Consider the following 22,610-nt stretch of genomic DNA (forward strand, 5'->3'; position numbering starts at 1 on the left):
CCTGAGACTTTATTAAAACATTTAAAAAACACTTTCAACTTTTTAATATATTTTTATATTTACAACAAATATTGTTTTAAAATCTAAAATCTCAGCTGCTGATCAAACAGTAAAAAGTCAAACAGCTCAGCTCGTGTTCCCCTCAGGATGAAGTGTAGTAACAGTAGTAACTGAGGTAACCGTAGTAACTGAGGTAACCGTAGTAACAGTTTAAACTTTATTGACTGTAGTAACCGTAGTAACTGAGGTAACCGTAGTAACTGAGGTAACCGTAGTAACAGTTTAAACTTTATTGACTGTAGTAACCGTAGTAACTGAGGTAACCGTAGTAACTGAAGTAACCGTAGTAACAGTTGTGTGGTTGTATAGTGACCATAGTATGAATAATTGAACGTCTGCCTTCGTCTCTCAGCAGCATCTCCCAGGACGACGACTTCGTCTTCGAGGACTTCGCCCGCCTGCGACTCAAAGGCGTCGTGGACGACAAGGACGAGGACTGCTAGGAGCTCGCCAACCCTTCATATGCTTGCTTCAAAACCACACACACACACACACACACACACACACACACACACAGTCTTCACATTACATTCCCCGGTGGAGGGGATGGATTCGGGCATGTTTGGACGGGGGGGGGGCTCGCAGGGGGCACAGTGGTGTTCCTCCTCTCTTGCTTCAGCCATTCGTCACGCCGCCGCCATTTTTCGATCACCGTCTTGTACAAACAGGATATATATTTGAAACATAGAAAAAAATAATCTTCTACGAGCAGTCGAGGTCTGTGTTCAGTGGTGATCGCCGTTTTTTCTTCAAGTAAATACTGTAGATGCTTTTTACATCATGGCTGCAAAGGGAGGAAACTCACACACACACACACACACACACACACACACACCTACACACACACTCACACACACACCTACACACACACTCACACACACCTACACACACACTCACAGCAGTCTTACACAAGCGACTGAAGTTTGATTTCACCAGCATCCACTCTCCCGCTCTCGTCTCGCTCTGAACTTGAACCCCTCCCCCGTCGTCCATTTTGTAAAAGTTTGTCTTGTTCTTTTTCTTTTTCTTGCCACTTTATTTCTTTTTCTTTTGGTTTTTAAGAATCATTCCAGCGTCGATGGAGGCGAGTCTCCATCTTCCACTGGTGTGGTGCTCGTCTGTGTTTTTCTTTCTGTCGTCAAACTGTGTGAAAAGATCAAAACCAAAAACTAGAACCTGGATGTAGAAACTGTACAAATATATATTTTCCTGTTCGGACCTGCAGGTGAGTTCACCCGGGTCCCGGCACATCAAACAGCTGGTTCAATATAAATGATCTGATTTAATTGTCACTCATTTCCTGAAGCAGCTCGTGATGTCACTTTTAACAAACGTTACTCAAAGAGGAGGAAGAACAGAAAATATCCAGATTTCAACAATAAAGTCAAAATATTTTTAAGGAAAAAAAACAGTCACAATGATACAAGAGCGTCATCGTTTAAAGAAGAACACGTGAAATATTCACATGAGCATCATTAAGAGGTTTTGATCTGGAACTAGACGATCAGGTTTATTTGTTCGACCTGCTGCAGGTTCAGGCCGCTGACGAGACGGACGCCGAGGAAGGTCGCACTCAGATATTTCTTTATCCCGTTATTTCGAGATAACAAAATGGTTTTCTTGAGATACCGGAATATATATCTCGTTATCTTGAGATAACGGGATAATTACTCTGTGATCTCGTCTTAACAAACCCGTTAGCTTGAACTAATGGAACCGTCTCATAACAAGATAATTATCTCAGTAACAGCTTCATCTCCAGATAATTATCTTGTTATAACGAGATAACAGAGTTATTATCTGGATAACGGAGCTCTGTTTATCTCAAGGGGATAAAAAGAGATTAGCGAGCTCGGCCTTCCTCGGCGTCGGTAACGCAGCGATTGTTGTTGACGAACAAACAAAAATCTAAATGTTGAAATTTGAAGTGAAAGAACGATGAGACAGTTTTACACCAACTTTTTTACAGGATCAAATAAAAGTAGATTTTTCATATTTTGTGAAACAGAGCAACATCAGTCTGTGAAAACAGTCGTGTTACTGGTTTTATGTTTTTGTGTCGTTTGTTGAGAGAGAGAAAAACACGTGACGTCACCAGACTCGCCTTCACACTTCCGGTCGGCTCACCAGGTGTGACGGAGTCTTTAAATCAGGTGTGTGTCGTTCTCAGGCTCGTTCAGCTCGTTCACTTCAGCTGGTTTCTGGTCACGTGGATCTGAAGTGAAGGCGTGTTTAAACTCACATCAGCACTTCTTCGCTTCCTAAGTGCTTTTAAATGGACGTTGGAGCTGAGCAGTAAAATCTGTTTCTACTGTTTTTAAAGAGAAGCTGAAACGGTCTGTGACTCGATCCTGGTTTAAACCATCAAACCTTCATCGTCGGCTCGTTAAAGGGAAATACTGGGGTTTTCTGTTTGGTTTATTATCATCATCTCCGTTTAAAATCCCAACCAAACACGTTCGTGTGATTTAATGACGAACTGTTACCTGCTTCGTGCCTTCTCCATCTGTTGCCAACACAACGACTTGTTTTAATTGCCAGAATCTGCAGTTTGTGATTTGTTTGTTGCTCAGCGGTAAATAACAGAAATCTACTGTAAGTAGGAAAAGTAAAAGTTGCACATTATTATTGTTACAGCTGAGTGATAATTCAGAGTTATTGTTCTGTAATTAAAGCGATTCACACTTATATCAAAATGACTTTTCGAATGCAGGATAATAAACTGTATTTAAAAAAACTCCATCTGATTTTAAATAAATAAATAAACTTTATTCTTGTAAACTGTGACCTTTTGTCTGGTAAAATTACAATTTTGTTTTCTTAAATTGCAGCTTAATTCTAATATCGTGATTTTATTCTTGAAATACGACTTTTCCTTACGTAAAACTGGGTTATTAATTTTTTTGTAAACAATTAAATTACTTTTCCCGCCTTATACAACTAGACTTTTACCTGCTTTCGTTCCCTTTAAAATTCTAAATTTTTCCCCAAACCTCCCATCTCTCTCTTTCTTTAAAGTTTAATGCCACGTGACAAAGTTATTGTATATAAATGGAAAAATGACCAAATTCTATATCGAATCGGTGCCATGAAAACGTTAAGGAGATGAGATTTAAAATGAACCAACTGGCTCCAGTGTTTCCCGCCCATCGTCTCATTTCATCTTCATGATGTGAAGGATTCAGCAGCTCGGGATTTATTCTCTTACATTTCCTCCACGTTCATTCTTACAAACAGACGCATGACGTCAGCTGTTGCTTTCCGACGTTCGTGCGTCATCGTCGTCAAACTTTGTCTCTAACGACTTTTGTGTTTGTTTGTTTTTGTTTTTGTTTTTGTTTTTTTTTCCCCCCAAAAAAACAACAAACTGCACAGACGACATTTCAGACACACAGGAGCACTGCACTTTCACCGGACAGACAAACCCACAGAACTGCAGACGTTACTTTCTTTTGCTTATTTCAGGAAACGAAGAAGAAGAATGTTGATCTGTTTTTTGTTTTTTTTTTGTTTTTTTTTTTTAAAGCTCGGCCATTTTTCAAAAACAGTTTATCGATGTTTTTGACGAGTTACGAAGCTCATCATCGGGTCGTCGACCAGCTTCACGCAAAACCCGCTTTTATTTTTTAAAATCTTAAAAACTGCCAAATTCCCGCCCTCCTCCACTCAGTCAGTCAATGAAGCTGCGACCCAGAAGGGACAAAGAAGAAGAAGAAGAAGAAGAAACCGACACAGAGCATGTTTTTGATTTCTGATTTAATTTAATTTTGGTTTTTTTTTCCAAGCAGTGCTGTGAATCGTACGAGCTGTGATTCTGTCCTTATTTCTTCGTGCATATGTGGGGTAACTTCGCTAAGTGTGAAAATATTTTGACAAGTGCCACGCCCCGGCCTGTGCGATGCTTTTACCATAATGTCTATAAAACAGGAGGTGATTTCTGCTGGTGGGACAAACACCAGAAAAGATAGAATTACGATTATAATGCTTCTGATTATTAATATTATTATGGTGACTATAATTATTATTATTACTTATACTGTATCATCATTTGCGACCATGATTATTCTCATAATCATTTAAGAGTCTATTGTTTTGCCATGTATTTTTTATTTTGAGATTTCTATTTTAGTTTTCTTTTTATTATTAAAGGTAAAATGAACTAACAGATACTGCTGTTGTGTGCTCAGTGTGTAGGTGAGGAGTGAATATTTAACTGAAGCTGTTCTGGTGAAACATCGTCCGAGTTAAAAAATTCATGCAGTTTTTATTTTCATATATAAATATATATATGTATATAGCTCAGATTTGTGATTGAAATTTAAGATTTATTTTTTTGTCCTCGATGTGTCTCCAATACTTCGTGTGATTAACTGATGGGCAGAACATTAATTGGCAATTATTTTGATAATCATATAAGTGATGCCTTAATGTGACAGTGACGTCTCTCCAGACTGTAAAAATACTTAATGAAAGCTAAAAGTCCTGGATTTAAAGTTGCGTAAAAGTAGGTATTATTTTATTAATAGATTGAGTTGATGAATTACAGATTTAACAAAGTAATTGATCGTTGCAGCTTCAAAGTGTCAGAAAACTTTTACTTTGAAGACTTATATCGATGCTTTATTTGAGTGAATGGTGAACAGCATGTTACAGCATTAGTACTTCTACCTACGTAAAGGAGCCGACAGTGATGTCAGTGTCGTGGCGTTCACCTGAGCACCAAACAAACATCACCATGGTAACGTAGTTTCCTTTTACAAACAGACGCGGCTCGTTTTCATTTTATAGCAGTTTATTGTAAATCACATCAGAGCAGGTTTCTGTGCTCCACAGTCCGGGCCCTGCAGCAGACTGGTGTTACTGGTGTTACTGGTGTTACTGGTGTTACTGGTGTTACTGGTGAGTTCCCAGTGTGAACAGGTGGAGGCCTCCGGTTAACATGTTCTAGAAAAGTTAAACTAACACACTGTTGTTCTGGATGAGCCCTGATGTAAAGTTTCTAGTGAGAACAGTGTCAGGGGTCAGTCTTTTATTTTTACTGTTTATTTTTCAGGATTATGAAAAACGTTAATTTAAAAAGAGGCGGCGTCTTCAGTCTCGCCGTCATAAAGCGTCGTAGTCGTCGTCGTCCTCGTGCTTCCTCTTCAGCGACTCCCCGCCCGTGTTCTGTGACACCATGTTGGTGGTGATGAGGATGTTTTTGGAGCCAATCAGAGACGGGTTGATGAGGACGTTGGAGACGGCCGGCGTGGACGGCGTCGCTGTCGGGACGAGAAGAGCGGGGACGGTTTAATTTAAGGTCACAACATTTTTATTTACGGGTTTCTTGTCAAACCTGCTGCAAAACATCAAAGGATGAGTTTCAGTCTGACTTCAGTTGTGTCCATTAGTGACGCTGAGATGAAGCTTCATGTGAACAGAGCGACACCTACTGGTCAGAATGTGAAATACAAAAACACTTGTACTTCACAGAGGGTCAGTATAAACTATGATTCAGGGTCAGAACTTTATTGTAATTACAATAAAAACAATCAACATCTGTGCTTAAAGCATCGTTACTAATGTTACAATAAGATCAAACTGGAGTCTGTAAATAAAACCAGTCGATGTCCGTCAGTGTTTGAAACCCAAAACTAGAAAACTCATCACTCCTCTCTGGGGTCTTATAAACAGCCAAACGGGTCACATGGTCCAGACGAGAGCGAGGCTTCACGTGTCATCAGTGATGTCATACGTCTAAAATGATGGACAAGCTCAGCTGTTCTCGACTCGCTCTGCGAAGCTTGGATTCATTTTTTGGATTTTCGAAAAAGAAATGAATTTGGAAGAACGTCCTGACACTAAACTGGTATCAGGTTAAAGTGACTGGGAGGAGGCAGGCTCTTACTGGTCTTGGGGGTGGCCGTCTGGGAGGGTGGAGGGATCTGCACGGTGAACCTCTGACCCGTCAGAGACACCGGAGCTCCGACTTTGGTGGTGACGGACTGGACAGACGGAGTTCCTGTGGAGGAGACACTGGTCACAACAGACTGGTCCAGTACACATGGACTGGTCCAACTGGGACTGAACATCTGGTGAGTGTAACTACAACAGGAAATACTGAGAGCGAGTCTGACTCCAGCTCCAAGACAAACATTTATTATGTTTGGCAGGTAGATAAGAGACAGATCATTTTCCTTGTGACTCTTCTGTTAACAGATTAATTCAAACTAGAGAAAACATTCAATCTGAAACTGAACATTATTATAAACTTGAGCTGGAGCACGATGAGACTCACCGAGCGTCGGCGTGGACGGTCGGCTGGAGACGGCGCCGACACTGAGGCGAGGCACAGATATCCTGCCAGCCGACGACGACACCTGGAAGAGAAGAGCCACATGTCAGTGTCGCACTGGAGGCTCAAAGGAAACCAGGGTTACAGATGGAGAGTTTGTACCTTCTTCTGTATGGACTTGAGTCTGTAGTTGGGGGCGGTCAGACAGTAGCGGTCTGGAGGAAGTCGAGGTCCGGTGTAGGGTTTGATCAGAGGAAGAGGAGTCTGGTTCTTCTGCCTCGCAACTTCCAGCAAGAACTGAACACAGCGGCGAGGAAACAACAAAATACACAACATGAGTTCAGCAGCTGCAGCTGATCAGAGTGGGAGGAGACCGATCGCAGGCAACTTACGTCTCGCGGTGGCGGCGAGGTGAATGACTGGTCCATGCGGCACTGGATCGCCAGTTTGATGTCGTCTGCGTCCACGGTGGACTTCTTGGCGTGTGTGGCGTAAATTTTGGCGTCTTCGATGATGGTCGTCACGTATCCTACACATGGAAACAGCAGCTGAGCGATCTGAGCGCAGACACGACTTAGAAATATTATTAAAGGATCTTTCGTCTACAAAAAACACAAACAACAACAACAATAAAGTCTAAAACTGATTTAAATCAGCTCTTTAATCTGATTTTTTAAATTACTGATTTTAATTACTGATTTTATTCCATCTTTAGTTTTGAAAACACATTTTCAAATCAAAATATTTCCAGACAAAAACCATTAATTTATGACGATGATAAAAATCCTGTCTGGTAATAATTGTTCTGAAAATACATATTGACAACAGTGACAGACGTTCAGGACGTCAGAGTCACACAGAGTCACAAAGATTAAACATATCAATATGAACAGATTAGTGAGAGTATTCTGAAAAACAACATACAAGTTAATTTTATCCGTGTGAAATCTTTAAATCTCCAGAAATAATTATGATGGGAAATGAACAACAATCTATTTATCAACATAAAATTCTAATAATAAAATCTGCAGCCATCCAGTTTTATGTCCCTCACAGGCCTCTGTACTGCTCAGCAGCAGCGTTATCTTACTGTAGGTGAACTCCAGCATCTGGTTGATGACTCTGGGCTCATACTCTGTGATCCCCATGTCCTTCAGGATCTGGATCATCACCTGCAAAACACAGTCACCATCCATCAGACAACATAATGACATCAGCAAATCCAATACAGGTAAATAGCTTCACTCATTTCTAGCCAATTATATCTATTGTTAATTGTTTTTGTTTGACTATTTGTAGCTTGTTGTTGGTTTCTCTGAACATCTGAATATTTTAGCTAATTGCAGGATATTATCAATTGCGTTGTTTTTGTTATTGACTGTTTTGATTACATTAGACTGGTAGAATGAATGTGATGCTATCATGTCAACATGGAGCAGAACTGAGGCTGTTTGAGAGCCAGTGTTACTGAGGTGTTCCCAATAAAGTGCTCACTGAGTGTTTAGCGATGTTTAATACAGCGGTGTCAAACTCTTGTTCAAAGCTTATCGTTAATGTTCATAAATACAACAACTACTGACGGCTATGCTAACGCGCTAGTCAGTCGCTATTGCTGTGAACGGCGGTGTAGAGCTAACGTTAGCTGCTAGGCTAGCTGGCGTTTGGTGGCTCAGAGAAATGAGCACAACTGCTTCTGTTACCGACGCTAACTGCAGGATTTAGACAAAACCGCGACCGCGTTTCGTTTAAGTTGCATCTTAATGACACACAACCGCCACCCGACCGTTTACACCACGTTACCTGAGCGTCTTTCGGGATGGTTTTCGGAGCAGACATTTTAATTTTCCCCGCAGCGCCTTCGCTTCTTCTTCTTCTGTTATATCTGCTCTCACACACAAACCGGCAGCGACGCCGGCTGGTCAGGGCGAGATTATTATGACATTCTCGCGAGATTATCTTCAGAGCCAAGATCAGAAAACCAGTTTAAATTCTTATTTTTTAATCTTTTTAGTTTACTGGCTGCTTTTCTTTTTTTACTGGTTTCTTTACAGAAATAATATTTTTTCAAAGAAATTAAATTTAAAGAAGAATAAATTTAAGATAACATTAAAAAATAGACACTAAGCTCATAACTGTGATATATATATGGGCTATATATATATAATATATATAATATATAAGTGCCGTATATGTTTACATATGTGGGAATGTATGTGCATGAGGTATTCAATGGAGTGATTTATTTCGTTAAGTACTTAATAAAAAAAACATTATCATTATCATTATTATTATTGTTGTTGTTGTTGTCTTGTTTTTATTAGTAGTACTATAAGTATTATTGCAGCTACAAGCTGCGAACACTTTAGCACGCCAATAATTTAACACTAGGAATTACCTTACATTTTTTTATCATTTGAACTTGACTCAATGGAGTATTTTTATATATTATTATACATTATTTAATATTATTCAGTATTACAGTGATAGAGAAAGAACAAACACTGAAAAAGCTTTAACAACAGAAAGCCTGCAGGGGGCGGTACAGTGACACATACCGAACTCTGGGTGTGAGGGATCTTTCTTTCTTTCTTTCTTTCTTTCTTTCTTTCTTTCTTTCTTTCTTTCTTTCTCAAACAGAATTTTGAAGTGAAAACTCCAAAAAATGTGCTGAAAACATCACAAATACACAATAACAATACCACAACTGTAAAAAAGACTAAAGTAAAAGTACAGAAGTAATAGCAGCAAAATGCATTTTAAGTAACAAAAGTGAAACTATTTAATGCACCTAAAATGGCTTCTTCTTTTTTCATATATATTGATTCCTAAAGAATAATTCAAAGACCTTCCTTTGCAATAAAGATGATTTTATTTGAAAGTTAAATCAAGTATAAAAACGTTTTATAATAACTTGTAAGGCAGGTCAATAACTGAATGATCAGCTGATTTGCGTTCACACTCGGTAACGACAGACTGCTCTGACGGAGAAACTGAACATGAATGTCATTAAATAACGTCAGTGAAGAGGAACTGTGGAAGTCAAGAAGAGATATGGAAGAAAAGTTTCAGGTCTGCAGGTCAGAGAGGCAAAACCAGACCCCCCCCCCCCCCCCCCCCCCCCCCCCCCCAAGAGTTACAGTCAGGTAATGCAGATAAAGACATGAGTGTGACATAAATAAAAACTGCATTTGTGCTGCGAGCAGAGCTGATAACACATCTTCTCAGAAGTCATAAAAGACGCTCTGTATCGAGTCTTATCGCCTCCTCTGCAAACACCAGCGTCGGAAGACAAAGCGCCGCAGGTTCCCAGAGGACTCCTGCTCCCAAGGACTGAAGATTGAGAGTCGATGAGGGGACGGAGCGGAGCCGCTGATAAAGCTGTTGACTCACAGCAGGTCAAACAGCAGCCGCTGTGCACCTTTACCTAAATGAACACCTTTAACTGGACACCAGAGAGCCGCATCAAAATGTTCTATTATAACATGGATTCAACACAGACGTCTCTATACACCTGTTGTCACGGTTACGAACAGTTTTACTTAAGTTATCTTGTGTTCGAGGTTTGTTTTTCCTGGTTGGGTCTCGGCCCATTTGCACTTCCTTCAGTGTGGACAAACCATATTTCTCCTCAGGTGTGTCTACCTGCCCAGTGCGACCAGTGCAGGTGGTTCTGATGCCTCTGATTGACTCTCAATACGGTCACTATGGTGGCCCTGAGAGATCAACTTAAGAAAACACATGCGACAATACACACAACACACGCCAGTACAGAAATGCGCTGGAAGTAGAAGTGTCTCCAGGGGACACAAAAAGTGACGAGCCCGTCTGGGAAAGCTGTGTCCCAGTTCAGGGGCCGCATCCTTCGTCGACCGCGAAGACCGAACCGATATGAGGCGGTCTGGTCTACGGAGGATCACAGAGGATCCTCCTGTTGGAGCCTTCGTGGTCCAGGAGAAGAAGGAACCATTTGAAGGAGCTGAGTCGCATTGCAGCACCGTGACACAGCTCAGGTGCGCCGTGACGATGCTCAGGTGCCGTGACGCAGCTCAGGTGCCGTGACGCAGCTCAGGTGCCGTGACGATGCTCAGGTGCCGTGATGCAGCTCAGGTGCGCCGTGACGATGCTCAGGTGCCGTGACGCAGCTCAGGTGCCGTGACGCAGCTCAGGTGCCGTGATGCAGCTCAGGTGCGCCGTGACGATGCTCAGGTGCCGTGACGCAGCTCAGGTGCCGTGACGCAGCTCAGGTGCCGTGACGATGCTCAGGTGCCGTGATGCAGCTCAGGTGCGCCGTGACGATGCTCAGGTGCCGTGACGCAGCTCAGGTGCCGTGACGCAGCTCAGGTGCCGTGACGCAGCTCAGGTGCCGTGACGCAGCTCAGGTGCCGTGACGCAGCTCAGGTGCCGTGATGCAGCTCAGGTGCGCCGTGACGATGCTCAGGTGCCGTGACGCAGCTCAGGTGCCGTGATGCAGCTCAGGTGCGCCGTGACGATGCTCAGGTGCCGTGACGCAGCTCAGGTGCCGTGACGCAGCTCAGGTGCGCCTCAGTCTGTTTGTCACTGTTTTTTGTCCCCGTGAAACACCTCTGTTGTCTTTTCTACTTGCAGCCTGTTTCTGTATTTGCTTGTGTTGTGAGAATGTTGCAGTGCATTGAGCCTTCAGGGCCACCGTACATCAAAGAGCTAACATGCTAACAGCTAGCTCTGCTGAGGTGAGTCACGTAACACAGGTTGACGTCAGCCTCACATTCACTCACATAGATGAAAACACATGACCTTTGACCTCTGTACTGATGATGTAACATTAGCGGAGCAGGAAGTGAAGCTGCAGGTGTGTGTGGTGACAACGAGGAGAAACATGTTGCGTTTCCCACCGTCGAGCTCCTCGCCAAACACACGGTGACAGCGTCGGCCTCGTGTTTACCTGCGGCGTTTATGGAGACGTTCACACACACACATCCACGCCATAAAGCCATGAGAACCACGACACCTCTGCGACTGTACGCCGCTGTGTGTGGGTGGGTGTGTGTTTTTAAAATGATTAACCTTTACAGCCCATCGACCTCCTCCGGCTCGTAAACAAGGAGCTCCAGAAAATATGGATGTGACACAAATCTAACGTTGATCGTCTTTTTGGTATTTTAATAAATGCTATTTTTTAATTTATCTACATATATTGACTTTCCATAAAGGAAATAGGTGTACACATGAAATAAAGGTAAAAATTAAATATGAAAATTATTTTAAAAATGTTCATATATTGACATGTACGACTAGCTCATACAAATATGTATGTTTATATTATAGACATATGTTTCATAAATATAAATCCATCCCAAAGCCTGATAGTATATATTGATATTATAAACAGGAGAGTCACTTTCCCAGAATATGAAGATAAACATGTTTCGAGTTAATGAGATATTAATAATAAAAACATATAGAATTCATATATGTATGTTGTTTTGATTAACTTACATATATAACAACATATATACATATATATACAACATATATGGTAAAAATGAATTGCCATGGTGTAAATTTAAGGTGCATGTTGAACAAAAATATAATAAAACGAGCATTATGTGCCTTAATTGCTTTTCTATTGGTACTTCTGGAAATAGTGGATATATATATTTTTCAATTTTTTATGATCAAAGCAGGAAAGATGGTTTATTATTTTAAAAACTTTCTCTTGTGGAAGTGAAATTTTACATAAAAATAAAAAGATTTATTAAATAAAACATATTGTCACCTTCAGTATTTGGGTCATGGAAACCAAATAAAACATATTCATTGACAAAGGACAAACAGCAGTGAAAGTATAAACTTTAAGGGAAACGTGCTCCAAACACAGAAATACAACAAATAAAGAAACAAATTAATTAAGAAATTAATTCATTTTAAGTTCTTTCATTTTTTTTTTTTACTTAACAAGTTTAAACTGATGCGACTTTTCTCGCCAAAGAAACAGGAAATGCTGTTTCACCACGTGTAACATCTGGCCAGTAAGAAGTAGAACTGTAGCTGTGGTGATGGTCCTCGTGTCCTTGTGTCTCATCAGTTTGTTTTTCTTCTTCCTCTGTCTTCAGGTCCTTCGCCGTCTCTCCCTCAAATCGTCCTGGTGTTAAAATTCACGCTGCATCTCTGAGGAGGCGCCCGGCCACACTTCACAGGTGCAGTCTGGGTAAACAATGGCGGGAAGTGGGTATCAGGAGGAAGAGCCGGGCTGGCTTCCCCACCCCCCACCCATCCTTAGTGTTAGCATTTTTTAGCAAGAGGTGTGAGCGGTCCTTGGTCGACTCTGGGTCGTGACCTTTGACCCCCACGTGTGTTAACATGGAGTGAAGTAAGACGCAGGTTAATAGTGTTGTTAAAGTGTCACCAGAGCTTATGTGTGAGAGGTCAAATCATGAGATTATTATTACAAGGCACACAGTGACACACACACACACACACACACACACACACACACACACACACACACACACACACACACACAGCTTACAGCAGTCTGACTGTTTCTAGTCAAACACAGTTACAAACCTCTGGAGCCTCGCTGACTGAAACACAGTAGGGAGGGGCCGCTTTGATGTGTATGAGTGTGTGCGTGTGTGTGTGTGTGTGTGTGTGTGTGTGTGTGTGTGTGTGTGTGTGTGTGTGTGTGTGTGTGGTCTTGAACTTCACATGTTGACAGGTTGTGGTTGGATCAGACTCAGGACTGTTCACTGAACTTGGCTCCACTCAGGATTCACCTCCTTCCGTCATTGGTTTGATTGATCAGTCATTGGTTTGATTGATCAGTCATTGGTTTGATTGATAGGTCATTGGTTTGATTGATCGGTCATTGGTTTGATTGATCGATCATCCTGCTGCTCCAGGTGTTCGGGCCTGAACAGGTTGAGTCTAACTCACAGGTCCGTGTTGGTTCATCCTGAGGAGATCTGAGATGTTCGAACCACATTTCAGGGCAGTTCGTGCATTAGAGGAAGAGTCATGTGATCACTGAGGTTACTACAGGTCATCCTGAGGCGACCATGAAGGTTCACTGGGAACCATGAGAGATATTTGAGTCTGGATCAAAGTGGTGAACTGAGTGATGGTCGACCATAAAACATTGCTGCCCTGATCTGAACCACGCTGCTGAGTCAGGTCGTTGTCGGCTGGAGATTTGTTGCTCTGTGTCATCACAGATTTTAAATAAAGTTTTCTCTTTGGCTCTGAAGTACATTACATCATGTATCTTGTTTCAGCAAAGTAAGGCTACGTCCACACGACTACGTTTTCATTTCAAAACACATCGCTTTTGCTTCGTTTCCTCCTGGTGTCTAAAAACACCTGAAACACATGAAACACATGAAACACCTGAAACACCCGAAACACATAAAACACCTGAAACACCTGAAACACATAAAACACCTGAAACACCTGAAACACCTGAAACACCTGAAACACCTGAAACACCTGAAACACCCGAAACACATGAAACACCTGAAACACCCGAAACACCCGAAACACCCGAAACACATAAAACACATAAAACACCTGAAACACCTGAAACACCTGAAACACCTGAAACACCTGAAACACCTGAAACACCCGAAACACATAAAACACATAAAACACCTGAAACACCTGAAACACCTGAAACACCTGAAACACCTGAAACACCCGAAACACCCGAAACACATAAAACACATAAAACACATGAAACACATGAAACACCTGAAACACATAAAACACCTGAAACACCTGAAACACCTGAAACGCATAAAACACCTGAAACACCTGAAACACCTGAAACGCATAAAACACCTGAAACACATAAAACACCTGAAACACCTGAAACACCTGAAACGCATAAAACACCTGAAACACCTGAAACACCTGAAACACATAAAACACCTGAAACACCTGAAACACCTGAAACACATGAAACACCTGAAACACCTGAAACACCTGAAACACCTGAAACACATGAAACACCTGAAACACCTGAAACACCTGAAACACCTGAAACACATGAAACACATGAAACACCTGAAACACCTGAAACACCTGAGACACATAAAACACCTGAAACACCTGAAACGCATAAAACACCTGAAACACCTGAAACACCTGAAACACATAAAACACCTGAAACACCTGAAACACCTGAAACACATGAAACACCTGAAACACCTGAAACACCTGAAACACCTGAAACACATGAAACACCTGAAACACCTGAAACACCTGAAACACATAAAACACCTGAAACACCTGAAACACATAAAACACCTGAAACACCTGAAACACCTGAAACACGTAAAACACCTGAAACACCTGAAACACATGAAACACCTGAAACACATAAAACACCTGAAACACCTGAAACACCTGAAACACCTGAAACACATAAAACACCTGAAACACCTGAAACACCTGAAACACCTGAAACACCTGAAACACATGAAACACCTGAAACACCTGAAACACCTGAAACACATGAAACACCTGAAACACCTGAAACACCTGAAACACATGAAACACCTGAAACACATGAAACACATGAAACACATGAAACACCTGAAACACATGAAACACCTGAAACACCTGAAACACATGAAACACCTGAAACACCTGAAACACATGAAACACATGAAACACCTGAAACACCTGAAACACATGAAACACCTGAAATACATGAAACACATGAAACACCTGAAACACCTGAAACACATGAAACACCTGAAACACATGAAACACCTGAAACACCTGAAACACCTGAAACACCTGAAACACATGAAACACCTGAAACACCTGAAACACCTGAAACACATAATACACATGAAACACCTGAAACACCCGAAACAGCCGAAACACCCGAAACACATAAAACACCTGAAACACCTGAAACACATAAAACACCTGAAACACCTGAAACACCTGAAACACATGAAACACATAAAACACCTGAAACACCTGAAACACCTGAAACACATGAAACACATAAAACACCTGAAACACCTGAAACACATGAAACACATGAAACACATAAAACACCTGAAACACCTGAAACACCTGAAACACATGAAACACATAAAACACCTGAAACACCTGAAACACATGAAACACATAAAACACCTGAAACACATGAAACACATAAAACACCTGAAACACCTGAAACACCTGAAACACATGAAACACATAAAACACCTGGAACACCTGAAACACATAAAACACCTGAAACACATGAAACACCTGAAACACATAAAACACCTGAAACACCTGAAACACCTGAAACACATAAAACACCTGAAACACCTGAAACACATCAAACACATCAAACACATCAAACACATCAAACACATCAAACACATCAAAACTGAGCTACAAATTATAGAGGACACAGTAAATAATAATAAGTTAAAAAAAAAAAACCATGTTAGCTCTCCAACCAATCAGAGAGCTTGTTACATCTCAGCCAATTGGAATTGTTTAGCCTGGTTTTACCACTGAAGGTCCAGAGTGTCACAGAGGCTAACAGGCGAAGCTAAATGACGAAGCTAATCGATTAGCTAATAGGAAAAAAGGCTGGAAAATAAGAATAATGAGTGTTTTTGTGAATCCGTTTTTAAATCTGAAGTATTTATTGATGGAATAATTGTTCATTCATAAATTCTTTTTCAATTCCTATTTTTAAAGCCTATTGAAATATGAAATTATGGAAATGGTTTTTACTTTTCCTGTGACGTCCCTGTCGTTGGTTTGAAAATGAAAATGTAGAAGTGTGGACGTGTGATCTCAGTGCTTCACTATGAGTCAACCTTCAGCAGGCTGTCGTGTTGTTTCCTCTCTGCTTCTGTCTCTGTTTGTGCTGGTGTGAGTTTTAAGATTGTGATGTAAAGTTTAGAAAGTATAAGACACAAAGAAATGATCCATCAGTTGCAACAAATCTCTTTATTTCTGCATTTCACACTGACGGCTTCTCTCAGATATAAATCTATAACTCCACAGGGGTCATAATGAGGACGCCAGCGTCACATAAAACTGTAGCAAGGGTGAAGAACTTTTTCATTGGTTAACCATTAACGACCTGCAGGACACATAGAGCTGAAACACACAGAAGAGACACGGGGATGTTAGAGAGTTTAACTCTACTTTAAACACTGAACGAAGACAGAGACACGGATAAACACAGATTAATAAACTTTATTAAAAATAATATGAGCTCATGTTAGTGATGGTTTCACCCCACCAGGACGTTAGTGATGTAACTGCAATCAGATCAACCTCCCAATTGTTCTAATATCATATAGGAAGATGTTATAATTAGTTAGTAGCTCAGATTTATGTTTAAATATAATCACAAATACATCTGACTGACAACAGTACATCACTGTATTTCAGCTCTGATGGACTCCAGAGGAATCGTCTTGTTTTCAAACACAAAAAAACTAATGAATGAAACAAATAAAAATAATAAAAACGACACAAAACAACCAACAGAACAACATCAACAAGAACACACACACACACACACACACGCACGCACGCACACACACACACACACACACACACACACACTACATCTCTGTTACAAGTGTCATCTGCACAAAAGCTGAAGTAAAGCTGAGTCTCGTAAACTCTGACTGACAGGTGGAGGGACTTCCAGGTAAACCACAGATTCTCCTTCAGTTTACTGGAAAAAATGACATATTCAAGCTTTAATGAGCTGTTCAGGTGTCAGATGTACTGTCTGCTATCAGCGTGACCTATTGACCTATCAGTAATCTGAGCTGCGTTCACAGTCGTCCAAAGTGGCAGCGATAAATTCCACATCATGAACATGTTTGGAGTTTTATTTACCTCGTAGAAAAGAAAAATAATTGACCGTACATGTGTGCAGCTCTATGTGTTGTGATTCTACAGGTGACCGCAGAAAGGGAGGAAGAAGAAGAAGATTTGCTGTTGCCAAACATGAACTTGGAGAGGAATCAGGGTTCTGCAATGTCGTGTCGAAACCCTTGACACTATCAACAGGACGAAGGTTAATGAGGGCAAAAGGTAAGGCGGGAAGGACACACACACACACACACACACACACACACACACACACACACACACACACACACACACACACACACTCACACAAACACACACACACACAAACACACACACACACACACACACACACACACACACACACACACACACACACACACACACACACACACACACACACACACACACACACACACACACACACACTCACACACACACACACACACACACACACACACACACACAGTTAAAGCAGGTTTAACTGCAGGTAAAAGCAGCTGAAAGTTTTCAGAAGGAGGGAAACTGATGAAACTGCGTCACAAAGGTTGAAAGTTGTTACTGGATCAATGTTTATTCTTAAATCATCTGTAGGTTTAGGAGCTTGATTGATTCATTTCTTGATGGAACTGATATTTTTGTATTATGAGGTTTTTCAATGTCCATTTTCAGATTTTTCTTTTTACTGTCACTATTTTTCAGTGTCACTGGTTTTCCAGTTTCAACCTTTTGTTAAGTTTTATTTTTAATATCAAAATTGAATGTCACTGTTCCAGCCCATAGTTCAGACGTCCCTGGTTATGGAAGTAAAAATCTCGTTCACTCCCTGAAGAAAATATAATGTGATTCACAGTTTGAAAACTTCAAGTGTTGGATGAAACTCTGCTGTTTCGATCCTTAGTGCAACAGATGAACAGATGTATTAGAAAATATGTGAGATACAAATAATTAAAACAATATATAAAACAAAAGAAACTATTTTCTCCTTCAGTGAAACCAAAGCAGAAAATGAACTACGACTCCCAAAATGCATTTCAGCTTTCAGAGTTCAGATTTATTCAGTTCCAGATTCTGTGTCAATTTTGTGGAGAATTCAGTAAATGTGTTGAAAAATTCAACAACGACGTCGAGTCACTGTCACTTACTTATTACTGTTTGTTTTTTTATCTGATTTTTTATTTGAAATTTTATTGCACTTTTTAGTTTTCCTTGTTCTGTGAATACACCACAGCAACCACCCAGAACCCCCTAGCAACCAGAGAGCCACTCTCAGGAAACACCATGGCAACCACTCAGAAGTCCTTGGCAACCGGCAGGAGATTCTAAAACCCTGAAAGTCTTGAGCCGTTCCCAGAGTCGCTCCCTGATCGCTGCCGTTTCGTTTCATGTTAAACATGAGTAAGAAAGTAGAAAAACAAACAGAACTCAGAGTTTCTGAGCCCCAGTCTGTCGTATATTCACCACTTTACATGTGCACAGTGTTTATGGCTTCGGGTCATGCATGTTTCTGAGCTGGTATAATGCAGCACATTGTCCCGTCTGACAGAAACTTCTCCTTCCTTTTTCCCACAGCTGTTGACAATTAAGCAAATGAAGCAGAACTGCAGTGTGAACAGTCTCAGACGCACAAACCGAAATATCAAAGCTGCAGTTCTGGAAGAAAAATGTGTGAATCTTCCTCCAATTTTCAGGTTTTAAACACTTTTATTTCTGCTGTAAATTCGACGTGAAACACTGTATGTTTGAGTAAGTGTTTCATAGTATTTATGTGATTAATTTAATTATAATCTTTGGGAAATTCCACAAACATAAGTTAAAGATTTTTAAAATATTTCAAAAAATTAGTTTTTGAATTTAGTCTTAAGGATTCATTAAAAGCAGTAACCACACATCAAAACTATTTGTTTTATTTGTTAATTTATTCATATTTTATATTTTCTTTTCTTTTCACCTCACAATTCACAATTTATTGTTATTGGTGTTTTCTTTTGGTATAACTACTATGTATTTTTTAGTAAAACTTTCCATTTGCTAATTATTTTGTAGTTGTTTAAATTCTTATTTATGTATTTATTTATTTGAAGTGATATTTTTGTTAGGCTGCAGAAATAATGAAATGTAAACAATCAGAAATCTGTGGCCAGTTGTAATAAGGTACGACAGTGTTGACATGGTGCTTTGTTACAGCTGACTTTCACATTATAGGCAGTAAAATAATAATAAATAACAGTGAATTATGTCATCACGCCAATATTATAAACTTGACTTAATTGAAATGGTTGAGTTGATAAGGGAGACACCTGAGTGTGTGTGTGTGTTGTCTGTCTGATATAGGTTAATGGGGCTGCAGCAGTTTACTGTATGATGAGATGTAATTGGAGACAATAACCTGTCTGACTGATAGACTGTAATCACTGTGTTCATAAAACTCCTCATTTCACCTGAATACGCCGCTGCGGGACTTTTATTTTTATTTTGCAGGGACACCAAGCAGGAAATATATAGTCCAACATCTCCAAATATTAATAAATGTATCTATTTATTTATCTTTTATTTTAATTTCATTATAATACAATTTGCTGAGATTTGTATATTTTAATGGAGTCTGTTTTAATTAGAAATTTGTCTTTTGCAATTCGTAGTTTAATATTTTTATTGTTTAATTAGAAATCACATTTCTTTATGTTTATTTTTTATTTATTATTTATGTATTTTTATATAGAATTGTTTATGTATATTTCATTTTTTATTTACACCCTCATTGTGTGTTTTTGTAAATTTATTGTCAATTAAAAAAGCAATGTAAAACACGGGCTCAATGACACAGACCCTTATTTATTATCTATAAAAATCAAAACTACATATGTAGTTGTAGTTTTAAATGCGTGTTTTTGTGCATTTATTTACTGCATTTACACTTTTTCGAAATCTGTTATTATTTTTTATAATAGCCTATATTAATTATATTAATATTTTATATATTAAATTGAATTAGTCATTGTCTGTTTTTCAGTATTTAACAGTGTTTTACAGAAGCAGTATTTTTACTCTCAAACCAAACGTCATTCAGAATCTGCTGCTGCTTTACGTTGCGGTGGAATACCAGTAGTCCCCGTCATGTCTTCAGTATTATCTGCCCTTTACAGCGCACTACCGTTCCAACACTGCTTCTTTACAACTCCACTGTTTATCCACAATCAATGTGGCCAATACAGGGGCGTATTAGGGGCAGTAAGCATATTGTAAATGAAAGTTTATGGTAAAATGGCCCATAAACACGCGGCTGTATAAGTCTGGACGAGCTGCTGCGAGGGATGATTCCCTCAGTGTTTATGGACGCTGACGAGAGGTGAGAGTTATTTGCACCTTTTCATTTTATTTGCTCTAATTATCGTCTCTGTTGACGGAGACGATGCACTAAACATCTTTGATTGGCTCCAAACACGTGTTAATGAGACGTTTCCTGCGGCGTTACAACAACCAAAGGTTTAATGTGAAACTTCTTCAATGTGAATGTTTTGACCTTTTTAGTTCAGGTGTAACGCTGCGTCCGACCCGAGGCCTGAGGAATCCGTTCAAGGTCATCACTGCGGCGTTTTAGCTGTCAGCCATTTTGTTTGGGAGAGATGAGATGGGCCATGAAATGGCCGCTGTGGGTGTGAGTCTCTTCTCAAAAACACAGTGACTGATTGAGTGTGTGTGTGTGTGTGTGTGTGTGTGTGTGTGTGTGTGTGTGTGTGTGTGTGTGTGTGTGTGTGTGAGTATTGTTTCCAGGAAGGACAAGCTGATACAAAGCAGATACCTGATATCGATAAAGTTGGGGCTGATAACGTCGGTTAAAAATGACATTTTCTAGTTATAATAACTGAGGAAGTTTTTCCTGCAGAAAAGAAATAAAAAAAGATAAAAATGATGAGATAATAACTCTGTTTTTGGACTTCGCAGGTTACGTAAGTTCAGTGATAATCAGTTGATGCTATTTCGCGCCACCGTCCTCGACGCTCGGTCTTTACCGGCCTGTGACTGGCTGCCGGCTGAACATTTGACCTGGGTGATAAGAGCCGAGGATGTTGTTCCTCATTAACACTGTCACAGTTCACAGAGAGAGCACGGCCATAAAAGCTCTCTCTGCGTTTCCACTGAGCGGCTTCACATTCGATCACTGTTTAAAAGTGAAATCGGTGCCAGGAGGGGCCGGGGGGGGGGGGGGGGGGGGGGGGTGGGGGGCAGGAGGGGCCCCGGAGCCCCGGGGGCAGAAGGTTTCAGGCCCCTATTGAACTCCACTGCACAGGGAAGTTTAAAGCTCCATATTTCCCTCTTGTGTCTTATGCTGTTCTTCTCATCCTACTGATAATGTGTAAATGCAGCATTAGCCTGATGATCTGCAGGGCTTATGGGAAATGCAGTTCTTTATCTAAACATATGGATAAAAGCTGGAGTTTTACTTATTTAAGTTTGTACAGGATTTTGAAAGAGAGGAACAGAACCCTGACATTCAGGATTCACTTCTAACTTGACTACACCTTGTCTTAACCCAGGGAACTGTGTTGGGATCAGTTTTTCATGTCACTCTTAGTTGCACTGGACAAAAGCTTTTAAAAACATCTTGGATTTAAAGTCTCATGTTTATCGCCTCACGTCCAAACTGCAGCGCTGGGTCCTCGCTGCTATCACAGCTCCTCACGCCTCCTCAACAAACATATCTGTGTCTCTGTGGTGAAGCCATTTTTACTGCGTCCAACCCCCCAATAAAGTTTATGGTGGCGAGGAGGCCGAGCAGCTCCGCTCTCATTTCCCTCTGTTTACACAAAAATAAGACACGAGCAAACCGTTGCCACTCACGACGTGGACGCTCTCACTGTTTAGTTCACAAAAATCAAGACCGGCAGCACCAGGAGGAGGGTTGTTAGTTGACTCCCAAGATTGTTTCATCACTTTAATTTTAGTGGATTAAATAATGAATGAGCCTGTTTTACTCTCTAAAACAAGGTTTTCTGGTTTTCTGATGAGTCCAGGTGATGATGAAGCTTTGCCACACCCGTCCACCCACCCAAAAAAGTCATAGTACACTATGCCTTAGTCTACTCTGGTGTTTTTACGCATTACTATACAATGATATATATATGAGGCGGCACGGTAGCCAGTGGTTAGAATTGTCGCCTCGCAGTGAAAAGGATCGGCGTTCGAAACCCGAGCCTGGGGCCTTCCTGTGTGGAGTTTGCATGTTCTCCCTGTTCCTGTGGAGGTCTCTCTGGGTACTCCAACTTCCTCCCACAGTCCTGAGACATGCACATTGTGTGTGGGTTTGTTTTTTTACTTTTTATGCCTTACAATACTGTCAAGTTTTTATGACTTTTTATGCTTTACTATATTATAATGTTTTCTGACTTTTTGTGCCTTAGTATAAAAAAGTCGTTTTTATGATGTTTTTATTCCTTACTATACTATG

At 40.5% G+C, this 22,610-nt stretch overlaps 2 protein-coding genes and 1 long non-coding RNA gene across 4 annotated transcripts in view; 2 read left to right on the forward strand and 1 right to left on the reverse strand.

The window, feature by feature from the left end:
• arrb2a (arrestin, beta 2a) overlaps window positions 1-4,225 on the forward strand; it is a 20,883-nt gene extending 16,658 nt beyond the window's left edge. The window contains exon 16 of one of the 2 annotated variants that reach the window (XM_056397473.1): window positions 416-4,225. In XM_056397473.1, coding sequence (XP_056253448.1) covers window positions 416-503 — 88 coding nt within the window. In that variant the 3' untranslated portion in view covers window positions 504-4,225. Of the gene's footprint in view, window positions 1-412 lie in introns of both variants that reach the window. The other variant, XM_056397472.1, reaches the window with a different exon arrangement.
• On the reverse strand, window positions 3,377-8,263 carry taf9 (TAF9 RNA polymerase II, TATA box binding protein (TBP)-associated factor). Its single transcript, XM_056397502.1, has 7 exons — window positions 8,135-8,263; window positions 7,425-7,506; window positions 6,727-6,863; window positions 6,497-6,631; window positions 6,338-6,419; window positions 5,948-6,061; window positions 3,377-5,321 (listed from the first exon to the last, which is right to left on the reverse strand). Exons 1-7 carry the CDS (start codon window positions 8,168-8,170, stop codon window positions 5,164-5,166), a joined length of 744 nt encoding a protein of 247 aa, XP_056253477.1. The 5' UTR covers window positions 8,171-8,263; the 3' UTR covers window positions 3,377-5,163.
• On the forward strand, window positions 7,437-19,671 carry LOC130182557 (uncharacterized). The gene is made up of 4 exons (XR_008829719.1): window positions 7,437-7,565; window positions 12,427-12,510; window positions 17,252-17,386; window positions 18,734-19,671. It is a non-coding gene; the product is annotated as an uncharacterized LOC130182557 (long non-coding RNA).
• The last annotated feature ends 2,939 nt before the right edge of the window (window positions 19,672-22,610 follow it).

Source organism: Seriola aureovittata, chromosome 15, assembly GCF_021018895.1.
Source record: "Seriola aureovittata isolate HTS-2021-v1 ecotype China chromosome 15, ASM2101889v1, whole genome shotgun sequence".
Lineage (NCBI taxonomy): Eukaryota > Metazoa > Chordata > Actinopteri > Carangiformes > Carangidae > Seriola > Seriola aureovittata.

What these genes read in the sequence shown, in the direction of transcription:
- taf9 (XM_056397502.1), bottom strand. Translation starts at nt 8,170, where the DNA reads ATGTCTGCTCCGAAAACCATCCCGAAAGACGCTCAG. An exon ending in GATGCTGGAGTTCACCTACA is followed by an intron (nt 6,864 to 7,424) that starts GTAAGATAACGC and finishes TTCCATGTGTAG; the next exon opens with GATACGTGACGACCATCATC. An exon ending in TCAAGTCCATACAGAAGAAG is followed by an intron (nt 6,420 to 6,496) that starts GTACAAACTCTC and finishes CTTCTCTTCCAG; the next exon opens with GTGTCGTCGTCGGCTGGCAG.